At 37.2% G+C, this 11324-nt stretch overlaps 1 protein-coding gene across 2 annotated transcripts; it reads right to left on the bottom strand.

Moving 5' to 3' along the window:
* Positions 1-244: 244 nt before the first annotated feature.
* Positions 245-3013, bottom strand: LOC118826095 (galactose-specific lectin nattectin-like). Of its 2 annotated transcripts, XM_036596982.1 has the most exons (8): positions 2889-3013; positions 2733-2812; positions 2585-2608; positions 2456-2482; positions 2236-2369; positions 1878-2012; positions 677-785; positions 245-576 (listed from the first exon to the last, which is right to left on the bottom strand). In XM_036596982.1, the coding sequence occupies exons 2-8, from the start codon at positions 2791-2793 to the stop codon at positions 506-508; spliced, it is 561 nt and encodes a 186-aa protein (XP_036452875.1). In that variant the 5' UTR covers positions 2794-2812; positions 2889-3013; the 3' UTR covers positions 245-505. The 2 variants fall into 2 exon arrangements, with proteins under 2 accessions (XP_036452875.1, XP_036452876.1); XM_036596983.1 differs by lacking the exon at positions 2456-2482.
* Between the last annotated feature and the right edge of the window lie 8311 nt (positions 3014-11324).

Below are 11324 nucleotides of genomic sequence, written 5' to 3'. Positions count from 1 at the left end.
CCACTGTGGGTAGCTTTTTAGCAAACCCTGCCTGCCTGGCTAATTAGCAAACTAATGGCACTATTAACCTGCTGCACTTGTGGTTAATAAATGCATGAAATAAAATGATTTAAGACAACCCAATATTAACTTCGTGTGATTATGTATCCAAACATACACAACACCGTCTTACACCTGTTCAGTGATTTAGATCTCAGCAATGGAAAAGTGCTGTGTGAAACCAGCTGGTCTTGCTCATGAAAAAAGGGAATCTTGTAGAAACGTTTTTATTTAAAACGCTTTATTTTGAATAGTATCTCTGATGTAGCTCTGCACATCTGTTTTTAACATTGTCAAAGAGAGAAAAAATAAAAAATGCACTCAGCTGTGCTCTAATAAACATACTCCAAATAAAAATAGTCTTAATTTACATTATGATCATACGAATGTCATTTTCTACTAGTTTACAAACGGCAGATCAACAGTGTCGGTCGTTATGAGAACACTTTTCTTGACGTTCAGTGTTTCATCTCAGCCTCTTGACACAGACAAAGGGATACGGTTGATTACATGGAATATCATTCCAGTCCTTCTGAACTGCAGACAGGAAACAGGAAAAAGAATAAAGACTCATGAGAAGATTTTCCAAGATTAGGAAACTTATAAACACAAACAGACTGGATTAACTGGAACTTACCACCCCAGTTCATGTGCACACAGCACTCGTTATTCAAATGATTGGGTTCCTCTTTATTCCACTTTCTGTACCCAAATTTGGTCCCATCAGACCAGAACCAGCTATCCCTCTGAAAACATAAAGACATGTTCATGTGTTACACAGGCTTTAAAAACAGTTTTTAAATTCTGATTCAAGACAAGAGTTTTTTGTTACTGCAAGACACAGATCCATCCAGATCAGCTCTATCTGAGAACTTCAACTCCCAGAACTCCCTTGGGATCACGTGACTGATGACTTTCATTCCACAACCTATCATCGTTCTGCTTCACCAGAATGCTGATATCTTTCACATCTTCCTTGTTCATGTGACCAATGATAGTTAGCATTTAAAGCCCAGGCTTTAGTTAGATTTTTGTGAGGTATTGCTTTCTTGTGAGCTACTGAGTGTTTTCTCTTGCGGTGCCTACTTGGTTTCCTGGATATTTGACTCTGCTTTTTGTCTCTGCCCTTTTGGATTTTGTCTGCCTTCTGGTTATGTTTGTCTTTTTGTGTTTTTGGACTGTTTTGGATCTGACCATTGCCGGTGTTTTGACGACGAGTTTGGAAACTGTTTCAATCAGTAAAGCCTCTTTTTCTAATTTCATCTGGGAGTATCTAATCAGTTCTGGAGTGTTACACCTGTTTGGTAAGCCGTGGCATTTATCTGAAATAAATGAAACATTTTATAGTAATTTACTATATTGTCTTATATTGCTGTTGTCAGACAAAAAACCTTTGTATCTCCAAAATGGTAACTTTTTCAGGAGAAGCAAATCATACTTTACTTCTAATGTAAGTCAATGGAACCAGATGTTTTTACAAGTCATTTTGATCCATTTCTTTCAGTCCGTTCATCATGAAATTTAAACACAATGTAAAGGGCAACAGGCATTTTCAAATTACATCAAAAAGTGCAAAATGACAAAAATTGGAGTACTTTTTGTTCTTGCATATAAATGATTTAGTTAGGGTCAGAAATAGGTCTGAATACAAGTAAAGGCAATCTAGTAAAGTTAAAGAGCTTTTTTTGCCATTTCCTTTTTGTTTTATCACATTTTAGCACTACTGTGATCTTTTTATGAGCTGTGCTAAAGAAAGTATACAATAAACCATCTGCTACCCGAGTAACTGACTTTACTGTGTCTTCATTATCTAATGTTAGAGCTGCGGTTTCTTTTACCTTCTGACAGTTGTTGAGGCCGAGCCATGTGGGATTCTCCTTGGGGTCATAAGCACGGATGAGAGCCTTCACTGTCTGATATTCATTTTCATTGTGTATCGAGACCAGGTTAGCGCCCTGATTTAAACAATGAGCCTAGAAAAACAGAGAGAAAAAGAGAGCAAAATCACTGAATTCTTGATGCAAGGCAAACGCTGGATACCCATAACACATTATAAAATCTAATAGAATGAAGTTCAAGCTCACTGGACACCATTGGCACAATCACATTACATCAGAGTGTTGACCGGTGGGTGGGGGGCCCTCTGAACAGCCCCTAAAACCTTCATTATAGATTCAACAAGAGACCAGACTTTACCTCAGCAGAGGCCCAGTCCACAGACCAGGAAACGTAGTTGAAGCAGCGTCCATCAAACTTCACCCAGCCGAACGGACAGCTGGGCACACATGGCTGCACAGCATCCACTCTCTTTTGTGGCTCACTGATTTGTTCTGTTCAAGGGAATTAAGAAATTTTAGGACAGATCAAAACTATCAATGATGATCATTTCAGTTAGTTAAGCAGTGAATCTCTTCACCTTTAACTAATGCATTGAAATCAGTCTCTGGAAAAGCAGACAGAGAATAATATTAATAAGCTGTCTTTACTGTAATGGCTTTATTAATGAAGAATAAGTATAATAAAAGAGCTGAACTGTCATCATTACCTGATACAGGTTTAATCACCAGACCTGAAACAAGAAGAAAAATTATAAAGTGGTCTCTTCTACGGGGCACATAGTAAATTTATTATATTTGGTATTTGCTTTAGCAGCGTCAGTGTTACAGTGATGTCAATAGAGATTAAACTCTTACCAGAAGCTGATGTAGCCATGAAAAGAACAAAAAGCAATGACATTTCAGTCACTCCAACCATAATGGCTCTTCTTTAGGTTCTAAATGAAAAATCTGAGGTGAGAAAATGCAAATATAATCTGTTAAATAACAGTAAAACAATAAATGTTTTCATACCTGCAGATAGTTCTTGATGAGGAACCTCTTGTGATTCAGTGATTAGATGTACTGCTGTGGGGAAAGTGCTGTAGTTTTATACTCTTCAGAAAGTGGTGAACACCCCCACAAACTCCAGATCCCACCCAACTCTTCTTGTTGGAGTGCATGTTGATTGAAACTTGATCATTCTTGGCAAACATTCTGCTTCCTACATGCTGCACGTTTTCCATCTTGTGCTTTCCTGTCAGGTTTATAGGCATAATTCTCTGATAATCATGCAAACCTGGGACACACCTTTTTAAAAGAGAAAAGAAGAGGCTCTAATTTATTACTATATTGTCTGATCTATGGCTTTTATATGTGTGTAGCAAGATCAATATCAGAACCTTAAACTTATTATATTTCCTTATTAGATTCTCTGCATAATAAGGTGCTGTAACAGAGCTGTATGAATCTAGCAATGAATCTAGATTCTAAAATGAATCTAAAGTGATACAGTTTTCTTGTATATTGTGAAGACTCAAAAGTGGTAATACATCTAATTTATAAAGAAATGGGCCTGAAGCCCATGCTGTAGCAGCTACAGAAAGAGAAATTCAGTTGTTGCCTATTAACCCTTAGGACCCTCGAATTTTGGGGGGAATTTTTTTGCTATTTTGGGTCAATTACAATTACAATTGCAGTTATAAAGTATATGTTGTTATTTTCAGGAGACCCTGGGCTACGCAGATTACTCAGATATGCCATTATTTGACAGGCAAATTCTAACAGAAATTTGATAACTTTATGAATTTGGCTCCTTTTTTGATCAAAAATTTACCCATCACCTGAAAAATTTTGTACATTTTTGCTTTTAGAGATCTTGAAAACAAGTGGCACTTTAGACACCTTTACAGTAATTGTTTGTCTGGAGTGTCCGTGAGCTAAAATTGCAAGAATTTTGATGATGATTCAATCTTTTGGCCATTATTGAGGAAAAATAAACAATTAGCATAAGGTAGCCATTTTTTCTCTGTCCTCTTGGATTCATGCAGAGTGCTAAAACTATGATACCCAGCAAGGCCCACTTTAAGGCATGTTTAAGATGCTTGTAGTTATTGAATCCAAAGATTCACATAATTTGTTCCATTGATGGTTTTGTGATGTTTATATGTTTGTTCAATAAACATGGTACTAATAAGGGCCTTCTAGGCCTAATGATTCCTTAGAAATAGAAAAATGAATGTCTGTCATTTTTAGCTCATCGTTACAAAAAGCTGCAGAGTGTAAGTTTTGGGGATTTGGAGACCTCTCTGAGTCTCTTTTGCACTTGCACAGGTTCAGTTTTTAACTCTTCTCTGTAGAATCATGTATTGCGATGTTTCATCCACAGAACTAAACAAAACAAAAACCAAAGACATATGTTGTATGTTGTGCTGAAAGAGTTTTAGTTAGACTCTCAGTGGTCTAGTTGTCCTAGTCTTTTGTCAATCATTCAGCCACAGTTCTTTTTTAACTTTATTTTTGAAAATGATTTATTATTATTATTATTATTACAAGTTTTTGAAGTAATGTTTGTCCCTCCACTTTAAGAGTCATGTTGCCACCTCTGCGCACACACACCATATTTTTGGCCACTGGAGTGAGTGCCCAGGGGTCTCTAACTGACAGGGCACAAATACTTGAGGCATATACTGCAGATGCAAACATTAGGTTGAGAATAGCCCTCACGATGTGAATATAACCAAGAAAATCATATCATTTAAGAAGTGTTACCTGTTTTCAGGCCCCCTTTCTGTTTTCACTTATTATTAATGGGAATATTGTTTTCATTGCCATTGAAATCGGATTGTAATGTGTGTAAGATGTGTGTTTGTTTGCAAAAAAGAGATGAAACCTTGATCCAAATATTGCATGAGAATTGTTATGATGTAGACACTCTAGGTTATTATACACAATACAGCTAACTTTGTATATTTCTGTAACAAAATATAACCAAATTGCCATTATTGCTCAAAGTGGACATGAACATGAAATATCACTTTTCAGGGTTCATTTGTTTGTTTGTTTGTTTGTTTAGTTAGTTAGGTAGTTAGTTAGTTAGTAAGTTAGTTAGTTAGTTACTTACTTAGTTACTTACTTAGTTACTTACTTACTTAGTTAGTTACTTAGTTACTTACTTAGTTACTTAGTTAGTTACTTAGTTACTCACTTAGTTAGTTAGTTAGTTAGTTACTTCCTTACTTACTTGCTTACTTACTTACTTACTTACTTAGTTATTGGGCAGCACGGTGGCGCAGTGGGTAGCCCTATCGCCTCACAGCAAAAAGGGGCCTGGGTTCGACCAGGGTCCTTTCTGTGTGGAGTTTGCATGTTCTCCCTATGTCTGTTTGGGTTTCCTCCCTCAGTCTAAAGACATGCAGTCAGGTTACTTGGAGATGCTAAATTGCCCCTTGGAGTGAGTGTGTGTGTGAGTGTGTGTATGAATGTATATGTCTGTCTGCCCTGCGATGGACTGGTGACCTATCCAGGGTGTATCCTGCCTTCTGCCCAATGACTGCTGGGATAGGCTCCAGCACCCCCCGTGACCCAGAAGGATGTGTGTGTGTGTCCGTGTGTGTGTGTGTGTATTAGATAACTAGCGCCAGCAGCCGTAATCCTGTATGCCCCATACATACTTTTTTTTTTTTTAGGGTTTTGTTCATTTTCTGACATTCTACTTTGTGACAACAGCAGATTACGGATTTGGATTCTTCTTTTATAAGGAAGATAGATGTTCCAAGATCAAACAACATTACATAATACATCCTAAGAGATAACAGAACCTGGACAATAAAGGTAGCCTACAAGCTGAAGGACGGTTCTTGAAATATAATCCTGCCCCTGCCACTGTTACGTTACCAGAAAGGGGCTTCAAATGACTCTTGTGTCCAGGGGCCTCTCAAGACCACGATCCATCCCTGGGTGCTAGAAAGCTTTTCATAGCTGTCTGATGACTGTTATGAAATTCGATTGAAACTGCTTTGTTTTCATTTCATAACTGCTCCTAAAGCACTACACGTGTCAGCCAGGCACCGCTTTTCAAGGAAGTTTGACATTTCCTTTAGTGATGTGCTAAAAAGTCCCTGATTAGAGTGATTAAAGGAAAGGCTGTTGCTGTACAGCTGTGTATTGCAGGTGTTTATTATATTATGACTCTGTTTTGCTCTTGTGTTTCACTGAAATTGCTGTATACGTGATCTGTTGTTTCTGAAAATAGAAACCACCTTACTATGTGTGAAATTTGTATTATGTGAAATGTGCTGTAGATGGTTCTATTTAGAACCTTTTTCTGAAGGGCTCTATACAGCACCAAAAAGGGTTCTTCTATTGTTACGATGTCAAGCTTGAAATAATAAACGAACACTTTTTGGTGCTGTTTTTTTTCAAATGGTTTTCTTGTTTTTCTTATTTGCGTGTGTTTCTTATGTGTGTGTGTGTGTGTGTGTGTGTGTGTGTGTGTGTGTGTGTTTGCAGAGATCAAAAAAGAAGAAAAAGAAAAACAGGTAGATGTAGATGTGGACTGTGATTTGGAGCTGCAGTCCATCACGATTTCACTGAAAATACTCTTGTGTCCTTTCCACAGGAGTCACTGTTTGGTCTGGAGAGTCCCTTTAGTTTTGAGGCTTTTAGTGCCTCATTTGAAATAAACCTCACTCCACTCATGCTTTTGGATCAGCGTTGCTACAATCAACAATAATAATACATTTTACTTGATATCTGCTTCCTTGTCAGTAGTTTATCAAGCTGAGTTTAACTACTCAGGTCGCTGATGCTCAGCCAGACATCAAACACGGATCACAGCTGTTATTTTATGGCTCGTCTGTCATTTTTATCAGCTGCAACTCGAGCTGTAGGAATGATATGAGACCAATAAGTCAGACGTTAAAACAGGCAGATTATGCTGACAGGACAGCGCTGACGTGCTGCTAGAAGAGAAGGAAAGCTGGTCCTACTGATGAATTCCCTCGTTTGACCATAAAACGCGTTCCCACCAGCAGTGAACTGAACAGGGTTTGGTTGGAAGCAGATCGAGACCCGCGGGTTTCAGCTGTTTGTTTCAGACCCGAATACGGATGGAGTCAGAATGGAGCGAGCTAAAGAAAAAGGTTTGATAGGTCTGCACCGAACAACATAGGAGAAACACCATAAGGAACCTATCCATTGTCTCAAACTGGTGACTTTTAATTAGCCTGCGACTGTGGTGTTTTTGTTTACACGTCTCTACCGGCCCACTACGAACTACTGCCTCCCACCGAGTTCAGGCCCATGGACCACTAGAGAGTGCTTCATGGCCCACTGGTGGTCCGTGGCCCACAGGTTGAGAAACACTGTGCTAGCTAGCGTTACTTTAGCACAGTGGCAGCTCCTCGAAGACTACGCAGAAAGCACAGCTTCCGCTAAAATTTCATCATAATGCTGTATTTCTCATAAATCATGTTGCAATATCTTTTGTGATCATAAAGTGTGAAATATCAATCTGTCACATTATTTAATGTGAGCTGCGTCTGACTGTAATGTTACAGAAATAACGTTTGTGGAACGTTCTGAAACGTGTGCTGTAATAATGGTTTGTGTCACAATATTATTCTAATTTATTTATTTAATTTATTATTATATATTGCTACCACAATATTCTCTGTTAGACAAAAACTAACGTTATGGAAACATTAGTAGTAACATTGTCACGCTTCCCAGTTCTCAGTTGGACTCACACTTCAATACAAACTCAGCCAGCCAATCAGCGTTCAGTCAGCAGATCCTAGTCACCTGAGTACTGAGTACTGATTATGTTCATTCTCTCTCTCTCTCTCTCTCTCTCTCTCTCTCTCTCTATATATATATATATATATATATATATATATATATATATATACATATTAAACGCTGTTGTCATCTCCATTTTTTTCACTTTTTTCACTTTTTTCACTTTTTGACATATTTTAAAAATGCCTGTTTCTCTTTACATTGTATGTCAGTTTCATGATGAATGGATTCAAAAAAATGACCCAAAATGACTTGGAAAAAAGTCTGGTTCCATTGACTTACATTAAAAGTAGAGTATGTTTTTCCTTCTCCTGTAAAGTCACGATTTTGGAGATGCCAGGTTTTGCTCCAACAGCTGTGAAATATCTATCTATCTATCTCTCTCTCTCTCTCTCTCTCTCTCTCTCTCTCTCTCTCTATATATATATATATATATATATATATATATATATACATAATTAAATTAAATTAATCGCTTCTGAAAAACTTATAATATGATAATTTGAGTGGGAGAGACGCTGCAACGTCCTCACCCAGTCTGAGCGGGAAATTGGTCTCAGCGGCGGTCACTGAAAAAGGTAAGTTGGAAAGTAATGACATTTTAGGTCAAACTCAATAAATCTAACCTGCCTCAACAGCCAGTTTTGTATTTGATAGCTTCTTAATTGAATTTACCTTAAATTGTGCCGCAGTTACAGTCTGACACCTGTAGATGGCGTGCCTTAACACTGAGAATGGCATATATATATATATATATATATATATATATATATACACATATATAAATCAAACGCTGTGTAATAACCCTGAATAAAAATCAAAAACACACTCAGTGACTGTCCAAGTTTAATTTTGAACGGAATCTCACAGTCCCCATATTTTATAACTCAGCATTGTGTAAAACACAGTAAGTAAATAAGAGAAAGTGTAAAGTTGTGCTAATTTGCTATGGACTTATTGTCCAATTATTAAAAGCTGAATTATGCTGAATTATGAGACATTTTGCAATGCCACATTTTCTTAAAACTACTGTTTTAATACATAGGGAGTAGGTATTGCATTGTCTGTTTGGCTGCCCTTAATATCTTGTTATTTTACTGTTTGAAGCCTACTTACAAAATTTAGCGAACCATATCGTGATTGTATTTATCTTCTGAAGATGATCTGTGACATTAATATATATATATATATATATATATATATATATATATATATATATATATATATATATATATATGTAGTTTAAGGCACTTATTTTATCTTGAGATTCTCAAAACATCTGAATGACACTTATCAATCAAGATTTTTTACAGAGAACTCTCCTGAATATCTAAACACCTCATGAAATCGGAAATAAGATTAAAAAAAAATCAAAATCCTGAAGAAGAATGTAAAAAATATTAAAGTACTTTTTTATGACCCTCAGTGTATAAAACTAGAGTGAAGGGGAAAATGTACTTTAGGGCCTAAGTACTAAGGTATTATCTCCTGATTCTCATAATCAGGATTAATACAGAATTCAACCAACTGTCAAAATCCTGAAGAAAAAGAAATTTTTCAGTAGACTTTTTTATAATGACACTGTGAACATGGCATCTAAGACTATAGAGTTAAGGCAAAATGTACTTTTGAGTAAGGCATCATTATGTTATTCATGATAACACATGACCTCAAGTGTTCTATTGCTTTTATACAACGGTTAAGTAAATAAAGTAAGAAATGAATGAACTGGGCTGTGAACGTGGTGTTTAATATGTTTTAATGTCAGCAGTTCCTTCTGCCAAATTATAGTTTCTTCAACAAGCAGCTTGTTGCTACGTCAGATTATCTATAGTCTCATCTTCAGAGTCTGACCAAATCGGCTGTCGGTCAAACGTGATCGTAAAAGTGTTCATTTTCTGTTTGTGGCAAAGTAGTAAGTAAAAGTGTTCAAATGGCTTGAGCGTCACCTACAGCTGTCAAACTAGTTGCTTAGCAACGGCGTCTCAGCGGAATGATACAGTGTTTGTGAAAAACCTGTGATGTTATGGCGAAATAACAGCACAGTTAGAACGCTTCTCAACCAATCAGCTTGCGTGGCTGGGACTAACTGTTGTATAAAAAATAATATAACACACTCTTAAATTACCGCAAAAGAAATTTTACTGAAGACGTTTTTATTTTGGCCCTGTGAACATAGCATGCCAGATGAGTGTGTGGACAAATTGGACTTTGTTGCTAAGGCATTATCTACTTATTGTGAAAGTTTCTGACAAATATGAGAACCTTGTTAAACACATAATTTAATAGACAAACAAAATAGTTATGAAAAATACATTTTACTCTAGCATTTTTATTTGTTCCCCTGTGAACACTGCATGTGAGTTGATATAGTGTTCCAGTACTGTCTGGTTCCATCGACTTACATTTCCTTCTCCTGTAAAGTTACCATTTTGGAGATTTTTTTGAGGTTTTCTTCCAACAACAGCGATATATTGCTTCTTTCATTAGAGCTGCTGAGTGTTTATCCTGTGTTTATTGTTTCCTGTGTAACGGACTTCCACTTTGTATTTCTTGACTTTTTTGCCCTTGGATCATGTTTGCCCATATTTCTCTTTATTATGTTCGTCCCTTCTTGTATGTGTCTTGTTCTGCATTTGGCCTTTGCATGTTTTTCACGATGGGTATTGATCATGTTCTAACTAAAGTCTCATTTCCTGATTTTAATCGCAAGCGTCTGGCCAGTTCTGTCTCCTAACAATCATTCTTTGTCTTTGGATTCATTTTGTTTGCTGCTTTTTGGAATCTCTTTTTGGCTTTTGACCTTGACTACTGTTTTGCTCAGCCCGATGTTTTGTCAGTTTGCTCTCTCAGTTTTGACCTTAGCCTATCACTGCACTTGTTTTGGCCTTTCCCTTTTATTATTAAAACTTCTAGACTCTCCTATTGGGTAGGACCTCAAGAGCTGAAGAGAAGTCCTAAAGCATTAGATCATGGGTGCACAAGTCCGGTCCTGGAGAGCCGGTGTCCAGCACAGTTTGGTGATTTGCCTGCTCTAACACAGGTTAAATGGGTGTATTTGAGCAGGGAAACCTCTAAACTGTGCTGGACACCAGCCCTCCAGGACCAGAGGTGTGCACCCCTGCATTAAATTAACTCTTAGCATAATTACACAGTGACAAACAAATAAACCAATCATGGTTTGATTTTCAATAGGCGGCACCAATTTCTTGAGAAAAACAATCACTCTTCTGCATAAGTCAGCCTAATGAATGGGCTGTTAAAAATGGAAAAGAGCGACAGCTAACACACTAATATGTCTGTCACAAGCTCCACTGTAAAGCGATTAACGTCTTTTCCATCTCGCCTCAAACACTGCAGTAGTTACAGTCTGGTGCCTAAATGCGTTTCATTTGAAACCCTACTATTTAACTACAGCCACAGAGAGAAGACTTATTAGGTAAGGTCTTATGTTGACTACTTTCAAGACTGCTTGGCTTTCATTGTTACTGTTTTAAGACAACATAATTCCAACTTATTACGATTACTTCTTACTGCAAAAGTCTCCAAACTCACAAAACATATTTCATCACTATTACACCTGTATAGTGATTCAGACCTCAGCAATGGAGGAGTACTGCCTGAAACCACCTGTTATTGCTCATGGCAAAAGGGAGTCTTGTAGAAACA

The sequence above is a fragment of the Colossoma macropomum genome, unplaced genomic scaffold (assembly GCF_904425465.1).
Source record: "Colossoma macropomum unplaced genomic scaffold, Colossoma_macropomum, whole genome shotgun sequence".
Taxonomy (NCBI): domain Eukaryota; kingdom Metazoa; phylum Chordata; class Actinopteri; order Characiformes; family Serrasalmidae; genus Colossoma; species Colossoma macropomum.
Note: the sequence above shows the minus strand (reverse complement) of the source record. Positions and strands in the feature narration are given on the sequence as shown.